The 19,691-nt window shown below is 40.7% G+C and overlaps 1 protein-coding gene and 1 pseudogene across 2 annotated transcripts in view; both read right to left on the bottom strand.

Moving 5' to 3' along the window:
* LMAN1 (lectin, mannose binding 1) overlaps positions 1–19,691 on the bottom strand; it is a 33,916-nt gene that overhangs the window by 10,722 nt on the left and 3,503 nt on the right. The window contains exons 2-10 of one of the 2 annotated variants that reach the window (XM_049620279.1): positions 19,442–19,596; positions 19,254–19,361; positions 18,212–18,273; positions 16,750–16,849; positions 12,271–12,394; positions 10,358–10,416; positions 9,772–9,904; positions 7,929–8,122; positions 7,739–7,809 (exon numbers count right to left, since the gene is read on the bottom strand). In XM_049620279.1, the coding sequence (XP_049476236.1) occupies positions 7,739–7,809; positions 7,929–8,122; positions 9,772–9,904; positions 10,358–10,416; positions 12,271–12,394; positions 16,750–16,849; positions 18,212–18,273; positions 19,254–19,361; positions 19,442–19,596 (1,006 nt within the window). The remainder of the gene's footprint in view (positions 1–7,738; positions 7,810–7,928; positions 8,123–9,771; positions 9,905–10,357; positions 10,417–12,270; positions 12,395–16,749; positions 16,850–18,211; positions 18,274–19,253; positions 19,362–19,441; positions 19,597–19,691) is intronic. The other variant, XM_049620280.1, reaches the window with a different exon arrangement.
* LOC125914980 (uncharacterized) lies at positions 14,037–14,113 on the bottom strand (annotated as a pseudogene).

Genomic DNA, 19,691 nt, shown 5'->3' with positions numbered 1-19,691 from the left:
CTTATTTCCCTGGAGTAAAATGTAGTTTAAAAACTAAAAGCTTTTCCAGTTAAAAAATGGGCAGAAGGCACAAATAGACATTTTTCCAAAGAAGACATCGAGATGGCCAATAGACACATGAAAAGATGCTCAACATCGCTCAGCATCAGGGAAATGCAAATCAAAACCACAATGAGATATCACCTCACACCTGCCAGAAGGGTTAAAATTAACAACACGGGAAACAACAGATGTTGGTGAGGATGCAGAGAAAGGGGAACACTCTTACACTGCTGGTGGGAATGCAAACTGGTGCAGCCACTCTGGAAAAGAGTACGGAGGTTCCTCAGAAACTTAAAAACAGAACTACCCTACGACCCAGCAGTGGCATTGCTAGGTATCTGTAGCGCAAAACATACCGATTTGAAGGGATACACGTACCCCGAGTTTACAGCAGCATTACCAACAATAGCCAAGTTACGGAAACAGCCCAAATATCCATGGACTGATGAATGGATAAAGATGATGTGGTGTACATGTATATATATGTGTATACAAACATAGACACACACACTGGAATATTAGCTATAAAAAAGAATGAAATCTTGCCATCTGCAATGATGTGGATGAAGCTAGAGTATTATGCTAAGTGAAAGAAGTCAGAGAAAGACAAATACTATATAATTTCACTCATATGTGGAATTAAGAAACAAAACATAGATGGGAGGAAAAAAAAGAGAAGGAAGCAAAACATAAGAAACTGAACTATAGCGAACAAACTGAGGGTTACTGGAAGGGATGGACTGGATGCATGATGGGTATTCAGGGGGGCACTCGTAATGAGCACTGGGTGTTGTACATAAGGGATGAATCACTAAATTCTACTCCTGAAACCAACATTACACTATATGTTAACTAACTAGAATTTAAATAAAACTTTGGAGAAAGAAAAAAAATTTTCATAAAAAAACAGAGAAATACTTATACATGTAAGTAAAAGTTCAAAAAAATTAAAAAAATAAAAAACAAGAATAAGTAAAAGCTCTGCTGGAAGAAAACAAAAAAAAAGAGGAACTCAAATGTCAGAATTACTTAGAAAGAACAGTATATCGGGCTGAATGTTAAGTACAGTCAATCTCCAAAAATCACATTTGAGTTATATGAACAAGACTTTAAAACTTGCTACAAAATATCTCAAGTGCTTTCTGAATAAATGGCACGTGTTGATTAAAATTTCTTAACGGCACACATGCTCGAGAAAACTCACGGGAGTCTAAGCTCTTCCATTAAAACTCAAATTAAGGATTATATTTTAATATGCCTAAATACTTAGCAAGAACAAAGTATCCCAAAATATAGAACTTCCTCACAAATCTGCATTTAAGAATATTGCTTCCCAGAAGCATGCAATTGCTTACACATAAATGTCTCTTTAATACACAAAGACTGAGTCACTTAATGTGTTCCCATTCAATCATTCATTCATTCATTCGCCTGTTGACCGTGCCAACATAGATTTGGTACGTGTTATGAGCCAGGCAATTTTTAGGGACAGAAATGGAGAGAAAAGCGGAGTTCCCACCCTGCCGACACTGGTGGTCTGGCAGGAGAGCAACGTGACAGAGGCACGTCTAGAGCTCCACGAAGAAGGGGCGTTCATCTCAGCGGGGCCCTGAGAGTGGAGTGTTGAAGGATGAGGAGGGTTCCATGGAGGTGGGACTGGTGGAAGGAGGGGACAGGTCAAGTGAGAGAGAGAGAGAGGGCTGGAGAACCCTAGAGAAAAACACCCTTTGAGGGATGTAAGGAGGAGCCACAAGTGAAGAAGGCCAAACTGAAGCAGAGGGGCCAGAGAGCGAGTGCTGCACGGGGACGTCTTAAAATGTCCCCAGTGAAAGGGGTGGGAAAGCGCCGGCTGCCCCAGGAAGCCCTTCCCAGTGAAGACGGGACGGAAGGTGATCAGTAGGGGTACGATGGCAAATCACCGTGGTTTGGAAGTGAAGACAGGTAGTTTGGTCTACTCTTTTAGGAACTCAGATAAAAGGGAAGAAAAAAGAAAAGCAACAGTTAAAAAGGTCAATTAAATTAGTTTAAAATTAGTTTTAGATACCAGAAAAGCAAACCCTTTTACAAATGGAAGCCGCAGCACTGAAAGAAAGTTAAAGGTAGAAGACAGAGAATCACTGATGGAACAAGGGTCAGCAGTGGTAGAAAGAAGGGGATCCAGAGCTAAGGATGGGCCTGGTCTACCCTATGTGTCGAGGGGTGGAGCAGAGAAAAGGGACGTGGAGGGGGCGAAGGAGGGCCTGGGTTACAGGGCTTGAGGACAGGATGAGTATCCTGGGTGAGATAACGTGATGATCAGGAAGGAATAAAGGTTGTTAAGCACTTAAGTATCGCATTACAGGGCCAGGTTGAAGGTACAGAAACGGGTAACCAAGAGCAAGGTCCCAGAAGAATATGTGAAGATATTTATGCAAGGGGTGCGTGGGTGGCTCAGTCTGCTAAACATCTGACTCTTGATCTCCTCGGCTCAGGTCACCATCTCACAGTTCGCAAGTTCAAGCCCCACACGGGGCTCCGCGTTGACAGTACAGAGACCCTGCTTGGGATTCTTTCTCTCCATCCCTCTCTGCCCCTCCCCAGCTCGTGCTCTTTCTCAAAATAAAAAAAAAAAATTAAAAATGCCTAGCACAGTACCTAGAATGCAAAAGGCACTCAATAAATTAGGTAAAAGTAAACATGAAATGTTCAACACTCCCTACTCACCGAAAAGGGCATTTATACTTTGAATTCAATATTTAAAAAATATAACTAATTAACAGATGACACAAACCAACACACAAATGGTAGAGCTTGAAAAGCATTTGTAACTCTGTTCATTGAAAAGGCCTAGAAGTGGGGCACCTGGCTGGCTGAGTCAGTAAAGCATGTGACTCTTGACATCTGAGCTGTGAGTGTGAGCCCACATTTTTTAGTTTACCACTAAAAAAGATAGATCATAACATAACATAACATAACATAACATAACATAACATAACATAACAACATAACATAACATATAAAATAAAATGGTCTAGAAGCAATGACAACCCAGTAGCAATAAGCACCAGACTGTCTATACAATATACTCCATTTCCTAGTAAAAGAAAAGGGATCCAGGGGCTCCTGGGTGGTTCAATCAGTTAAATATCCGACTCTTGATTTTAGCTCAGGTCATGACCTCACAGTTTGTGAGTTCAAGCCCGGCGGAGCCTGCTTGGGATTCTCTCTCGCGCTCTCTCTCTCTGCCCCTCCCCTGCTCACGTGAGCACTCTCTTTCTCTAAATAAACTTAAAAAGAAGACAAGGGATCCAAAGAAAAATGCCTTTTGCCACGTGTGGGATGGAAACGTACAAAAGAAACATGGAAAAGTCTTTCTTTCTTTTTTTTTTTTTTAAGTAGGCTCCATGCCCAATGAGGGGCTTGAACCCATGATCCTGAGATCATGAGTCTCAAGCTCTACTGACGGAGCCAGCCGGGTGCCCTGAAACCTGGAAAGTCTTACACCTTAAAGAAAAGAAGCTATCAAACACTACTAAGTTCTGGGGTTATTTCAAAATGACACAGGAGCTAACGGGCTGCTAGTGACCAAAGACGAGCCTCTCTGAATATTACTTGTAAAGACTAAGAATCATAAGGGCAAAATATGTTAAAATCCATGGGTTGAAAATAAAGAAAACCACCCCTCACTACCTCATCATTTAACCTTGCACGGTGCCAGGACACCAACTCATGATTTTGAAAAATGGTAAGGAAAAAAGAGTCAAGTATTTATTCTGCCTTTCTTGGACTGTTTCAGAATAACAAACAAGTGATGGGAGAAATTCTTTTTAACCGGACAGGGAACCTGAGAAGAGAGTGCCACCTTTCAACGACCTCTAAGGCAATGAGGGATTTAGGCTCCAGCCATCACTGTCACTAAAATCTGGAGAAATTGATGAGGGTAATTCATAATGAATAGCTCAGGCTGACACCAACCAGTTATTAATAACTGTTGAACCTGGGGGCATGGGGATATGAGGAAAGGCTTTCATGCTCAACTTCTCTGTATGTTTGAAATTTTCTAAAGTGAAAATAACAATTGGCAAGGCTTTCCGGTAGGCTAGAAAATAGCACTTCAAAGTAAGGAGATAAGGAAACTAGTTCTGACTGTTGTGACCTTCTATCATTCAGAGCTTTTTTTCCTTTTTCTGTAAATTGAAGGGGACTGTACCTCATGCTTCTGCTCAAAAAATTCTATGATTCTCTCTAAGGATATGAAAATCCATAAAGACACAAATCACCCTTTCCATAAAAGGCAAGTATTTCCTGTCTCTTTACAGTTTTTTTCTGAAGCTTAATCCAGAAGGAAAAAACTCTAGAGGACAAATTTAGAAACTCGAGTTCAGATTTTACACTCACTTATGGTAGGCATGACATTTGTTCTCAATCGGCAAGTGGGAATTTACAAGGATTGCTAACTACCCTAAATAAGTCCTTCATGGATAATACAGTCAGATGGCTAGGATGACCACTAATTGAATCTTAAGATGTTTTAGTACTACTCTTAAGTGAAACAAGCAAAGCACAAAAGGGTATCTAGAATATGCCACCATTCACATACGAAAGAAGGGGATCTAAGGAAATACACATGTGCAGAAGAAACACAGGATGAACAAACTAGAAGTTAATGGGACAGGTGACCAACAGGGGGTGGGTGGGAAAAGGCTAGAAAGAAGGGGAGAAGTGGGGATGGGTGCTAGTGGTGAAGAGGGAGCTATACTTCAGTGAACACATACATTTCAACTCTTAGAACCTTGCAGAACATAGTATTTACATTCCCTTCACATACCCAAAATACACACACTGAAAATCAACCAGGATGTAGGAAGAACACAAACACTACCAAAGAAATCTAACTGTATTCTAAATGCATATCCTAACCACACTGAAGAGAATGGGGAAGAGGAGAAATGAACTAAGTAACTGTCTGGAAAATAGGGTCTGCATTACAGACTGTAAGTCTAGAGGCAAAAGGAACTTTACATAAATCCATCAGTAAATATGTTTCTCACAGTGATAGAAGTTGACAATTTGAAACCACTTTATGGGTACGTTACGTGCACACTAAAATTAGTAAAAAAAAATCATAGGTAAGAACCAGGTTTCTCCCTCTCAGAGAAAGAATTTTCAAATCAGGAAGGACGAGGTAACAAATCAACGCTGTAATGTTCAGTCCAGTCTGGTCCAACCAGAATCCAAAGTGTGTGGTTAATCTCGGGTTTTTTTTTTTTTTTTAAATGCAAATGTAGAGTGATGGGTACAAAAATAAAGATTATCGTATACATGTGGGTTATTACACATTCATATATTCCAGACCTCTGTCTACTGAGATATCTACAAGCAGTGGCACCACAGTGGTAATGAGCACACCTAGTGCCCAGATCTAGGGTTTCTAAATACTTTTCTCCAATAAAAGGAATCAGGGCTCACTGAAGAAGTGGTTGATTCTAGAGCTGGGACAGAGAAAATACAAGATGTGCCTGAAACACAGTGTAACACCAGAAAGTAAAGAAATGCTTTAAAAAAAAGATGGGGCTTGTTGAAAAAACACAGAAGCCAACCTGAAGGAGTTCTTAATTACCAGAGTTGAACAATGTGAGCAACAAATAATGATAATATTGGATCGCAATCCACAGAATATCCATGGGTCCATATGAAATAAGTGATTGACTGAATAAATAAATGGGGGAGAACAGAAAGCTGGTCCTTTCGGAATTCCAAAAAATACGTGGGAAGGAATGATGAAAATAGGAAAAAAATAGCTTTTGGGAAACATCTCATTCTTGTTTCAGGCACAACATCAATGGAGGCTACAATTAGCAAGCAAAAGTTTAAACTAAAACAGGACATTACAAACTTACATAGTCTCAAAGTATCTTTTCTGAAATATAATTAATCACCAAGGGAAAAACAGTAACTTTAAAGTAGAGAAAGCAGGAAGAAACCACCATAATCAACTGATCACAGCCAATGTCAACAGGAGCGAGACATACTGACATCATGAACATGATACGATGGTGCATTCTTCTCAAAAGTGTAGAACCTCCATCCAATCGTGAGTAAACACCAGACAAACCCAAACCGAGAGGCAGTGGACCAAAAAAGCGCTCACTGCAGAAACTGTCATGGGCATGAAAGACAAGGAAGGAAGGAAGGACTATCTCAGACTGCCGAAGTCTAAAGGGAAATAACTAAATGCAATGTGTGTTGCTGGACAGGATCCTGGAACAGAAAAAAAGGCATTCGTGGAAAACAGGCAAAAGCTGAGTAAGATCATTAGTTAACAGTACCGTACCAATGTTAATTTCTTAGTTCTGACTGTGCTATGGTTACGTAAGGTGTCAACATTAGGGGAAGGTGGGTGAGGGATATATGGAAATTATACTATTTTTGCAATGTTCAAAGTCTAAAATTATATGAAACTAAAGACTTTTAAAAATAATGCCACATGATCCAGTCTATTTCTGAAAGAATTTAACTATTCGTTTAGAGTCATAAATATTTTAATCATGAGTTCGCAACTCAAAGATTTTTTAAAATGCCAAATAGCACAAGGGAAAGAAGTACCAGTTTGCAGTTATAAGTTGGGTTGCCTCTAATCTCTAGGTGTAGATATTATCACCTTCTGTTTAACCTAATACTGTTTAGTTTTCCAGGGCTAAAGAACTCACCTCGACATTCTTGTTTGTCAAGGGTTGTATTGGTCGGGGCAGTGCTCTGAAGTGTTAGCTTATGAAATGTAACATTTTGGCTGTTTCTCTACACTAGGCATCAAAAGCTGTTAATTATCTGCCTAAGTGAATACTTTTTAGAAACTTATCAAAGTTCCACAGACACAGTAGCTCCTCTCTGCTCCAACTCTTTGTTGGGTACAACTCTCAGGGTACAAGATGGAGTGAAAGAGAGGTAGTCACATACAGCGTATTTCCTTCCATATGGTTTTTATTCCATCAAAAAGTTCCTGCATGAGGTATGTTTGTATTGTCGCCCTACAATACTATGCACGTTTACTCTTCTAGCATTTTTTCATAGAATTGCTATACATTACATATATTCTTGTTATTTTAGAAATGTATGAATATTCCTGGCTGTCAAGTAGCTGTGACAAACATATTTTCTTGTAAGTTGCTAAAGCAATTTTTCTGGTGTTCACTTTGGCACAAAGCACAAAAGTACTGAAGCATTTTTTTCTTTTCTGCCTTAGAACAATTTGAAAATTTAGGGATGTTGGTAGCTTTTAAATATCAAAGTTCTTGTACTTTACATTCCCCTATTTCAAAATGAATCAAAAAAAAAAAAAAAAACAAAAAACAAAAAACTAGGGGCACCTGGGTGGCTCAGTTGGTTAGGCGACTGACTTTGGCTCAGGTCATGATCTCATGGTCCGTGAGTTCGAGCCCCGAGTCGGGCTCTGTGCTGACAGCTCAGAGCCTGGAGCCTGCTTTAGATTCTGTGTCTCCCCCTCTCTCTGCCCCTCCCCTGCTCATGCTTTGTGTTTCTCTGTCTCTCAATAGTAAATAAACGTTAAAGAAAATTTAAAAAAAAAAATCTAAAACATGATTCTTATCCCCATGCAGAATTCTTACAATAATAATGTGCTTGCATATATACAGAGAGAAGTCATGAATTTTGGATAAATTTATCACTTAACACTCGGCGATTACTTTTGTTGACTTACTTCATTTCATTTACTTGTCTCAGAATCTCATGCTGAGTGTTCACAACAGTATCCATCTCCTGCTGAGTGATCTGGAGGGAAAACAAAAGAATCCAGTTCTGTACAAACATACTGCATAGCAAGCAACCTTTCTTTTCTACTTCTCCATCAGAGGCCACCTAAGGCTCATACGTATATTTGGAAAGCCTACCTGTCCATGCTGCCCTGGGATTCCTGCTCCTCTTTTAGAGATCTCCTCGGTCAAGGAAGACACGTATCTTCTCTGTTCATCAAGAATCATATCTAATTGTCGGTTCAGTTGCTTGATTTCAAGATGAATACGATTCTGTCCTTCAAAGATTTGTCTCAGCTCACGATCTCCTACACTCTCAAATATTTCATCTGCTGAAATGGAAATTGCAACTTAAAATTATTAAACTCACCAACACATGTAGTTTTTGAAATACCGTAAGTTACTAAAGCATCAATATATAATAAAATTAGGGGTGCCTGGGTGGTTCAGTCGGTTGAGCGTCCGACTCATGATTTCGGCTCAGGTTCTGCACGATCCCAGGGTTGTGGGATCAAGCCACATGTCAGGCTCCGCACTGAGCATGGAGGCTGTTTGAGATTCTCTCCCTCTATCACTCCCCCCTGCTTCCATCTCTCTCTCTAAAATAAATAATAGTAATAAAAAAACGTATATGTCACCACTATGTTGTACTCCAATGGTATGACCTCCCCAACAGTAAACATGCAAGATCATCAATTCAATCAGGACAAAATTATTATTTGTTTTTCGCCATCTCTGCTGGTTGAATACTCACTATAAATTAGTTCTGAATTTTCACCTAAAAATAATTCTTTCAAATATACTGTATAATTCTACTTATACGAAAGGGTAAAACTCATCTACGTTAACGGATATCAGAACAGTGGTTTTGCCTCTGTGAAGAGGGCGCTGGCTTGAAAGAGGCACGAGGGAAGTTCTCGGGGTGAGAAAAATATTCTACGTGCTGATCTGAGTGACAGTTACACAGGTATACGTTTGTCAAAATTCATCAAACTACGCTCTTAAAATCTGTGCATTAAAATTATTTTTAAATTATTACTTATGTAATTAATTAAAAAATGGAGTCTCTTGAGAACAGCATTTTCCTTCCATACCTATGCTGAAAATAAGATTACTTCATTTGAACACTTATTACAATAAGCTTCAGGACACAGTCACAAACCATATGTAATACTTAAAACAAATCCAAGAAAAGAATTAAATTTACCTTTCATTTTTACCTGCATGAAGTCTGATTCATATTATTTAGAGAATTTAGAGAATCACATGCTATCTGGAGTACAAAAGCTAGCTGTGAGCTTTATTATACGGCTTTGATCATCTGTGCTGGTGGGAACAATCCAAATAAAAGCTAGCAGATACTCTAAAGCCACTCTATTTGGACTTCTCATGTTTTGTTTTTGACAGCTAGCACACCCGAGTTCTTACTTACACTGGCTTAAGACTAATTATTTTAAAATTCGCCAATTTCAAAGTCCAGAGTTCTGTCAAGCAGTATACGGGAAGGAGAGCCAGAGAATCCCTTCTCATTACTTCCACAAGCCTTCTGACATTTTTCCAGTGGTATCCCTCTATTAATAAGGTAACGTGTGCCACTCAAAAATGAAAGACATACACCTTAGATGATTTCATCCCATAAATATTTACTGAGTCTCAACTACCAGGTCAGCAATGGGGCTCTTTTTTTTTTAGGTTTAGGGGGCAGAGCAGTAAGCACACAAACAGAATCCCTGTCCTCACAGACCCTGCCCCGCGGTGGATCGCCGTCCGTCCACATCGCCTGGTATCCCCCACTGCACGCTCTCCTAAGCCACACTCTTACTGGTGGGAACGTCAACCTCCAAGCCTCGTGATGGCAGAAGATGCGCTCGTATACTGCTTCCGGAAACTATTTGGACGTGCCAGACAGGAGCTCAACGATGAGATGCACGCACGCGCCACAAGCCCTGTGCGGTTCTGAGCACAGCTTCCTCCAACTCACCAGGATGCCCTTGAAGGTCAGGGTGGCCCTTCTGGAATTCCTCCTTTTTTTTATCCAACTCTTGTTGAAAGTGCTCAAATTCCTCCTGATACTTTTCTTTTTCTTTTTCTGAAATTTCTTTATCTGGTGTAGGCTTTTTGGAATTTAGAATCATTAAAAAAACAAAAAATTAGAAGGGTAAGAAAATACTAAACCTCCATATACTTTTCTGCCCTTCATTTCAACTACTCTACCACTAGTTGAAAGGCTAACGTAAAAATGTCATTTCTTATTTAGATCATAGCCAACTGACTCTTGCTACTAATAATTACAACAGAACGATAATGCTAGGCACTTCCATTTACCGCGTGCCTGCCAGCAGTCCAACGGTCTGATTTAATGCTCACGACACCATAAGGTGACCAGTGCAAATGTCTCAGTTTTACTAGGAAGAAACGGGGTGGTAACAGAAGTTGAGTAACGTTTACAAGGTCATGTGGCAGTAACAGGCAGGAGGAAGACCCAAACCTAAGCTGGGCTTCCCGTTTTCAGCTACAAGGAGCTACCAATAAAGCGAAAATAAACTTTTTGAGAAAATTATACTTACCGGCTCTTTCCCAGGCTCAGTCAATTGGAAAGTCAGGAAAGAAAGGACATCGTGGTCATCTACAAATTAAAAAAAACAAAAACAAAAACAAAAAGCACTGAGAAAATTCCATTAACAGATTACTTTTATGGTTGTGAAGTTACCTTAGAGCTATTGCTTTAAAAATAATCAGTATGAAAAATAACAAATATTAGCTCTAATCTGGTAAAGGCAATGGTGCTCTGTGAGCTTAGAGATAAAAATTCACCAGAAAGATTTACGTCAGAAATAAACTAAAATTCACGTTCTTTTATTCTAAACTAGAATATTTAACACTGCTTAATAAGTAACACGTTTAATAAACAAGGGGAGAGGGGTGCCCGGGTGGCTCAGTCGGTTAAGTGTCTGACTTCAGCTCAGGTCATGATCTCACAGTTCGTGGGTTCAGGCTCCACATCAGGCTCTGTGCTGACAGCTCGGAGCCTGGAGCCTACTTTAGATTCTGTGTCTCCTTCGCTCTCTGCCCCTCCCCTACTCATACTCGGTCTCTCTCTCTCAAAATAAAAATAAACATTAGAAAAACAAGATAAAATAAGGGGATAAAGGATCATAATGAATAAGGGATAAGGGAACGAACAAACAAACGAAGGGTCAAAACAAGCCCAAACTCCTAAAACTGGCACCAAGATCCTCCCGTATTTTCCCACAAATCTCCTTCACAGGCTGTGCTCCAGTGAAATGATACGAATTTCTGTCCTTCGTGTATTTCCATAGCTGTCCCTGAACCCTTCCTACGGTACTTACCACTTCTCGCCTTACTTTCTTGTTACCCACTTGACACTGCTTTGTCCTGGCCTACTAGGACAGCCCTGATTTATCCATGTTGTCCTGGCATTACTATAATAGCATCTTCTTTTACTCTCAGAGCTTTCCAATTTAGATAATATGATCACTCTATCTAAATATCACTCATATTTGTTTCCCTCACATAGCAGATATTAACAATTTTACTTTATCTAAAATCGTATTTTAAAAATCAAATTAATCTCAGGCTGCGTAAGCTGAAAACAGGGACTTAGCAGATCATACCTCGTAACGTTGACCTAAATTACCAATCCTGGCTAGGATACCAGTCACGTCCACAAAGCAAGAGCAATTAATTTCAACTGGCAACCTCTATGCTTTCTGCCATCATTACGGAGATCTCGATATGCAGCCAGATTAAAGAGAATATTGTACCACCGTGGTGTGAGTTACATCATTTGGGGAGAAGATGTACAGTGTGATACAGCACTGGACACAGGAGTCAGAAATCCAAACCAAGTCTTGCCTTGGTCTGGCCATTACTGGCCATGTATACTTATAATGTCCTTTAATCCAAGGTTTGGCAAACTTAAGTAAAAATAGAGTAAATACAATCGATCCGCTCCCTCCTTCCCTGTGATGAGGAGAGGAACAATCATATATTTGAAAATAATAGAAAATCATACAATGTACCATGTGAACACAAGATGGTATTAATGTCAAATAAGAAGTTCATTTATCGCCAAAATGTAGGGGGAAAAAGCGGTAAAAGTGACAAATATACCTCGATGAGACTTTAGTCCCCAATATTTCCTCAGGCTACCAAATTCACTTAAATGTGCCGGGACAACTTTTCAGGATCGTAAACCACTTGACAATGAACCTTTTACAGGCCTGGCTCTAAAAGCACGTCTCCCTCACCGTAAGACTGATGGTCTCCGTACCTCCCTGGACGCAGCCCCAGCCAGCTGTACACCTACAGAGCGGGAGCGGGACCCCGGCTCCGCGGCCCACGTAAAGGTCACAGCCAGTCTTAAAAGGCTGAAAGGACACGAGTCCGCGTGTCTCTACAGCACACTATTCCCAAGGAAACTCACAAACTTTCAACACTAGAAGACAGCAAGAGTTACCTGCGAGCCCTCCAGTTGCAGCAGATATTCCAAAATGTCCTTGAGGAGGGATAACCATATTATCCACTTTGGCGCAAAATTCATAATCATTTTTATCTGGTGTGAAGCCATTATTGACCATCACCTAAAAAGAGAGACTACAGCTATAGCTTTTATAACAGGCATTGTAAAATGAACGTCAAATAGTCAATGTGTGACTAACTGATCCTTATATTTGGTCTAATAACCAACTGTCAAAAAGCTACCAGTTTTCTCTCACTACTAGAAAGGGTCATCCGCTGTCCATTAACTAACCTCACTTACTTGGAATCATTATACAAGACACTTCATTTTATTCTAACCCTACTATGTGTCAAAGGCTTAAAGAGAAATATTTGGTACCATTCCACGAAAAACTTTCTGAAATAGAAGACTTAGGGAAGCATGACTACTTTCTTCGAACGGTTCGTACAGAAGAGCGATCAGACTTTCTCTGAAACCCCAGTGACAGAGCCAAAACGAATAGGAGGAATTTACAACTTTTACTACAGCTGGTTGAGAATTAAATAGATTCACTTAGCAAGTCGTGAGCTTCTCTTCATTAAACTGGGGAGGGGGGTGTGACTGGACAGTCATAAGTTAGCAGAGACACCAGAAGTGACAGAAGTTGTACTGACAAAAAGGCAGAAAATGAAAAAACTAAAAGGATGCCTAAGTTTCTATTTTGCAGAATGTACTTTTTTAAGTTTATTTATTTTTGAAAGAGAGAGAGAATGAATGCAAGTGGGGGCGGGGCAGAGAGAGAGAGAGAGAGAGAGAGAGAAAGAGACAGACAGACAGACAATCCCCAGCAGGCTCTGAGCTGACAATCCTCAGCACAGAGCCCAACATGGGGCTTGAACCCACAAACTGTGAGATCATGACCTGAGCTGAAATCAAGAGTTGGACGCTTAACCAACTGAGTCACTCAGACGTCCCTGTGCAGAAGGTATTTTGGAAGTAATAACCCAAAATGTCTTCAAAGAATCTTGGAATCCCAAGAAAGCAAAGAACCCAGCAGACACACAGATACTGATCTCCTGATCCCAATCAAGCAGTGGCCGAGCCTTTCGCTCCCAGCAACCCAACGTAAGAGGGGCTGAGAGCGGGAGGAGGAGGGAGAGAGATGTCGTACTAGCATGGGGCACTTCTATTATTACTGCCAGAGGCCGGCATCACTTGTGACAGTGAAGATTTAGTTACACAGGTAAAATGTTAGAGTGTTCTGCCCACATTTTTTAGCAAGAAAGGAAGACACTTGTCAATATGAAAGGCAAATCCTATATCATAGAGAATGGAAACGTCAACTCCTACCAATTTTTCAAAACCACCTGCCGTCTATAGTTGACTAATAGTAATATTCTGCTCCCCCCGATCGGTAACACTATTTCAGTTTCCACCATTTGCCAACAGTGCTCCTCTACAGTGTCTCAAATCGGAATCAAGACCCGGTAAGACATTTGTCTTTGAGAGAGAAAGAAAACAAAGGTGTTAGTTAATCACATTGTAGTTCTAATCCTAAAAACTTTCAACTCTTCAATATTTTTTCCTTGAACCTCAACAACCTGAAAATCCACTAGGAGTCTTTATTGTCTAGTACTATTTCTTAAAAAAAAAAAAAAAGAGAGAGAATAATAAACTCATCGTACTATGAGTTTGGAGGAACGTCAGGTCTGTGACTATACAGGTACCATTCATATGCTTTATTCATCTTACAGTTTCAACCCACTGTTAACTACTACACTAGCCGTACTTGGTTTTCAACTGGCAACAATCGTGCCTCGGATAAACCTCATTGGCTATGGTACTGCCGCTGCGCAAATCTGCACTTGTTTTGACTATGTTCCTCCACTAACAACATTTCTTGCTCCCCTTACTGTTTTTCCCTCTGAAGTTCAAACAAGTGGGACAAGAAAAATGGATAAGTACCAATTCAATAAACATCCCCTGAGTTACTAAAAGGAGCAAAATATGAGGGACTATAAAGAATACAGGGTAGAGGGGCGCCTGGGTGGCTCAGTCGGTTAAGCGGCCGACTTCAGCTCGGGTCATGATCTCGCGGTCCGTGAGTTCGAGCCCCGCGTCGGGCTCTGTGCTGACAGCTCAGAGCCTGGAGCCGGTTTCAGATTCTGTTCTCCCTCTCTCTGACCCTCCCCCGTTCATGCTCTGTCTCTCTCTGTCTCAAAACTAAATAAACGTTAAAAAAAAAAAAAAAAGAATACAGGGTATAATGTCTGTACTGGCAAATTTACAATCATATTGATGAGAAAAAAGACATACAGACCACAGTTGACCAGTAATTCAAGACAATATACTTTAAAGGCCACATACGCACTAGGAAAAAAAAAAAAACCAGAGTTTTGGGGAGAAAGATCATTATCTTTATTATCTTTATTATTTATTATCATTTATTATCATAATTATTATCTTTATCATTACCTGATAATGATGGAACAGGGATGTGACCTAGTGTGTTCAAGGAGCACGACTCTGCCACACAGAGAGAAGAGGGAGTGCATTACAGGAAGAGAGAAGCGACTGAGCAAACATAAAGGCCGGGACCGTTCAATCAGCCACGTGCCTTTGCCAAGTCTCTCTCAGATGTATTCTTCACAGCACTAGCTCTACAGACATTCACGGATGTTAGGTGAACAAGTAATTCTGAAGAACGTAGAGTTTACTCACAGTTTGTTTCAAGACTTCCTAGGATGAGCTTTAATGAGCTAATATGCACAGTCGTGCCCAATCTCTTCTGAATGTGGAACTCTCTCGGGAGGACGTTTTGTAGGACGATTTTGGGTACTGTCGGTGGGGTTCGGTGCACTGTGTCTGTGGGCAGCCCCCCGGGGCAATCTGTGAACTAAAGCGTGGGTCTGCCCTCCCCCCCCCGAGGTTGGTGGCTGGATTGTGCCACATGAACGTGAGCACGACTTACTGATGACCCTAATGAAACTGTACTGGATGTGTAACAATTACAGTGGAACTCAGGTCCAAGTCCATCGTGACAGACAGGACGCCTCATCTGCTCTGAGATCTCTAAACTGGTCTGGAATGTAAGACTGAGCCTATACAAAGTTCTCCAAAGAACAGCCTGTGCAAGCCTAGCTCATGATTTAGGAGAAAGCAAAATTTAAGCCGGGTTTTTTTCTTTATTTACAAGTATGCTATAACCAGGTATTGATGACACCTTTATCAAGCAAAGTTCACACGATATTAGTAATCATCGAACTGCTAACTTAGATATGTCCACTTTAAATATTACCCTGGACTCAATGTGTCTACAGTTAAACTCTCACCACCCCTCTGTCTTCCACTCCTCACTCAAACACAAACAAAGGTGCTGCTTCTCGGCCTAGTTGTACAACTGGCCAGAAATCCGGGAACTGGCTTTGACTCCCCAGAGCCTCCCACCCCCAAGCAAACTAGTATTAAGTCCTGCGGTCTCTCCCTCCTAATCGCTTCCCCTCTCTTCTTCCCTCTCCCTCGGTTCAGACCACAAGTGGAGTCTTACAGCTAAGAGAGCACTCGGTTCATATCACAGTTGTGTTACTTACTGGGTATGACTCTGAGTCACTTAAAATTTCCCATATTCGATTGCCCCGTGTATGAGATGGGGATACCTACCCCACAGGGTTGCTGGAAAGAATAAGTGAGAAACTGCATGGAAAGGACCGAGCACAGGGAGTGGCCCCTAAGAGTCGGAGTCTCCTTTCACAGATACCATTAAAGAACACAGCTGCCTAAGTCATCTTCCCAAACTGCAAATCTAATCATTTCACTTTCCTGCTTAGAACTTGAAACAGTTGCCAACAGGACAAACCACCTGAGGCCTACAAGACGGGCTACCGCCGCCATTTCAACCCCACTTCCCACAGTCTCCTCTATCCTCCAGCCAAATTACGTGCCTTTCCCAAATCTTTCGAGTCCCTGTGCCTGTTTTCTCTGCCTGGTATATGCACCCCATTTAGGAAATTTCTATTTCCCCTTCCGGGTGCAGCTCAACTCTGAGCAACTATTCCTGACCCTCCCCGCTCCCACCCGGCAGTTTGGAAGATTCTATGCCCTTGCTTACTTAATGGCATGCGTGTTGCAGCATGTGTCACATAGCGTAAGCAACGTTACGGAAGTGTCCCCACTCCACTAGACTACACGCTCTTTGGAGAAAATGACCTTTGTCTTACTCATATTTCTATCTTGCTGGCTTGCGTATGTATATGATGTGTGAGACACAGTAAGTCGGATGCTTAAGCATACACTGACGACAAACCCACTGGCAAGGTTTTACAACACGTCGGTCGCCACTTACACCGAACTTTGAAGCCACTTCCGCCCTCTCACAGTAACGCTGAGTGTATAAACAATATCCAAATTTACATGCCTCTGATGTCTACCAAAGATTCAACCTGAAAAGTCACGCTGGAATACTGTCCATTCGATTATCTCCAAGCGCATGCTACGTACCGTCAGTGTTTTCTGGTAATACGTGATCTTTGCCCGGACAGGATAGGGTTTATTACGAAAGTCCCTCTGGCAACTCGCTAAAGCTTGACTGGCGCCATCACTACAGTATGGAGAAAAGGAAAACAGACAGAAAACGTAACAAAACTTCCTGATATTTAAAACCTCACTATTTAAAATGACCAACGTCCAGAGAGAGAAAACGACAGTAAGTTATGACAAAGTCTTGGGATCCTTGAAGTTATTTATTCAAAAGACACAAAGTTAAGGCACGAGTTTTTTTCCCGTGATTCCTGTCGGAACCATGGATAGCGTCAGAAGCCAGTGTTCCCATGTGCTGACCCCAAGAGGAAAGTTACCTCTCCCACGCGAGACTAGAGCCACAGTCCTTTACGGCCCAATTGAATATGTGTGGAGCTTTCAAAACTGCCGATTGCTAGACCCCCCCCCCCCCAAGTGAACTGAAGCAGACTCACAAGGAGTGGCCTTGGCACCCTCTACTTTAAATAGCTCCACGGGTGGTCATGATGAACCAGGAGGATTAAAAATCACTAAGGTAGGAAACAGTAAAAAAAAGTGCAGATAAGTTAATTTTTCTTATAGTTTACTGACTGGCTCAAAGGTAATTCCTCCCACAACAAACATGTAAAAATAAAAAATGTCCATACCTAATTCATACATAGCATAAATATACTAAACACAAGTTTTGTAGCCTGCTGAGAATCTTTAAATACAGCAACATGGGGGCGCCTGGGTGGCTCAGTCGGTTGAGCGGCCGACTTCGGCTCAGGTCATGATCTCACGGTCCGTGAGTTCAAGCCCCGCGTCGGGCTCTGTGCTGACGGCTCAGAGCCTGGAGCCTGTTTCGGATTCTGTGTCTCCCTCTCTCTGACCCTCCCCCGTTCACGCTCTGTCTCTCTCTGTCTCAAAAATAAATAAACGTTAAAAAAAAAATTTTTTTTTTTTAAATAAAAAAAAAAAATACAGCAACATGAAGGATGAATAAGGTGGCATAAATTGCTTGGCCACTAGTCTGGTCAAGACTTTGAACTTTATTTTCGAAAGATAAAGATGAAAGAAACATGACTAATGGCATTACTGAGAACCAGGAACCTTTTTTTTTATAAACCTTTCAACGTATTACATAACTTTAGGTTGAATAAAACAACACATTTTTATGTTTGAAATCTGAGGTGGTCAATAGACTGAACTTTAAAACAGGACCAAATTAAAATAAGACCTTTCCACCAAGTTACAAAATATATCAAGAAAAGGAACAATCTTATTTCATCTGGAAAATATTCAGTCTATGGCCATACCACCCTGAACGCACCCGATCTCAGAAGCTAAGCAGGGTCGGGCCTGGTTAGTACTTGGATGGAAAATGTTCAGATTTGAAACAGTGTATTTTCCAAGGTTTTCAAAAAGAAGCTGAAATCAAATAATATATAAAGCACACACTTACTTTTGATGGTCATAATGGATTTGTCCATTGTTGCCTATGATTACTATAGCAGGATTATTTTTCTAAAAACAAAAAGAACGCATTTGTTTTAAAGAATCCTTAGGTCGAAGAATGCTAGATCATTCTAGAAGTGCTATAAGGCCTCTTACATCTCTAAAAATTCTAGGGCTCAAAATGTTAAAATAATTAATAGGAAAGATTTCTACTTATTTAGAAAAATTTTAGTAAACTCTTCTAATCATTCAAAAACAGAGTCACTGAACACTTCAAGAAAGACCGATGATGTGCCCTGTGTGAATAATCAACTACAACACAGATGTGAGGAACCACTGTGAGCGTGGGAGAAGTGTGGGACCCAAGGGAGCTTAACTGGCCAGAGGACTAACACACCTCAGCGTTCAAGAAGTTATTAAAGTTCTCCTTTAAAAGTGCTAATAATGACCTCTGACAATCAGCAGAGAAACTACCAGCTGAAACAAAGATCATCAATCTTAAGGCCGCTAACACATAAGTTAATGTTTCCAATTCACAAGTAGACTTTGTTCTTACTGTTTTAGGCTCTCCTAAGGACAGCATCAGAGAAATTGATCAAAAAGTGAAGTGACTAACATATGAGAAAGTATTAACATGAAAAAGTATGAATATGTGAGCTAGCAGTAGTAATGCACATGGATATTTTCATGAAAATAAACTGTAACCGTCTTCTAAACACTATTGGTTTCACTGCCTATGTCTAAATGATCCATGCTTATCCATCAAAATTACTAAGCATACACAGGGGGCTGGGGAGGGAGGTCACTGCAAAGTTCTCAGAGTTAGAGCTCCATTATGACCTCCGGTTGATGTACAACGAATCATGAACTCATAGCTTTAAATTTCTAAACTCCTGGCTATATAAAGACTAATCATCATAATTTAAAATATGGTTTGGAGAGTTCTCTACTACTAACCTGACAAAAGTATTAAATAAACTAATTCCTCACAGCCTAACTTCGTTAGCAGGTACACTCAAGCAGGTTAACAGTCCTGACAACAAGCATACCTTTCCGTCGTTGTCAAAAGAATCGAAAAATATTCCAACACCATTCCACATATCAGCTGATCCAAACACAGGACCCTCCAAGCCTTGATTTTCTGTATACCAAACTGCCTGTAAATATAAGTAACAGGAGGCATTTAGAGGCTAGTGGTATTGCACTGATATACATTTTAGATGTTAAATTCTCATACCAGGCCATCAGCTCCAATTCGACCTCTTCCAGTCACTCGAAATGTCACCTCAACTTCCCAGTTTTCAAAGGCTGCTTTTGTCTTTGTCCACACTGATCCTCTTTGGCTTTTTAAAGAGGGTGCTATTCGAATTTGATCTGAACTTGGGATAGCATCTAAAACAAAAATCAGGGAAGGAAAGCTTTAAGTTACAGTTAGGTAAAACTCAATGAACCATCACCAAACTGTCCCATATACCTATAGAGATCTA

The sequence above is a fragment of the Panthera uncia genome, assembly GCF_023721935.1.
Source record: "Panthera uncia isolate 11264 chromosome D3 unlocalized genomic scaffold, Puncia_PCG_1.0 HiC_scaffold_8, whole genome shotgun sequence".
Lineage (NCBI taxonomy): Eukaryota > Metazoa > Chordata > Mammalia > Carnivora > Felidae > Panthera > Panthera uncia.
Note: the sequence above shows the minus strand (reverse complement) of the source record. Positions and strands in the feature narration are given on the sequence as shown.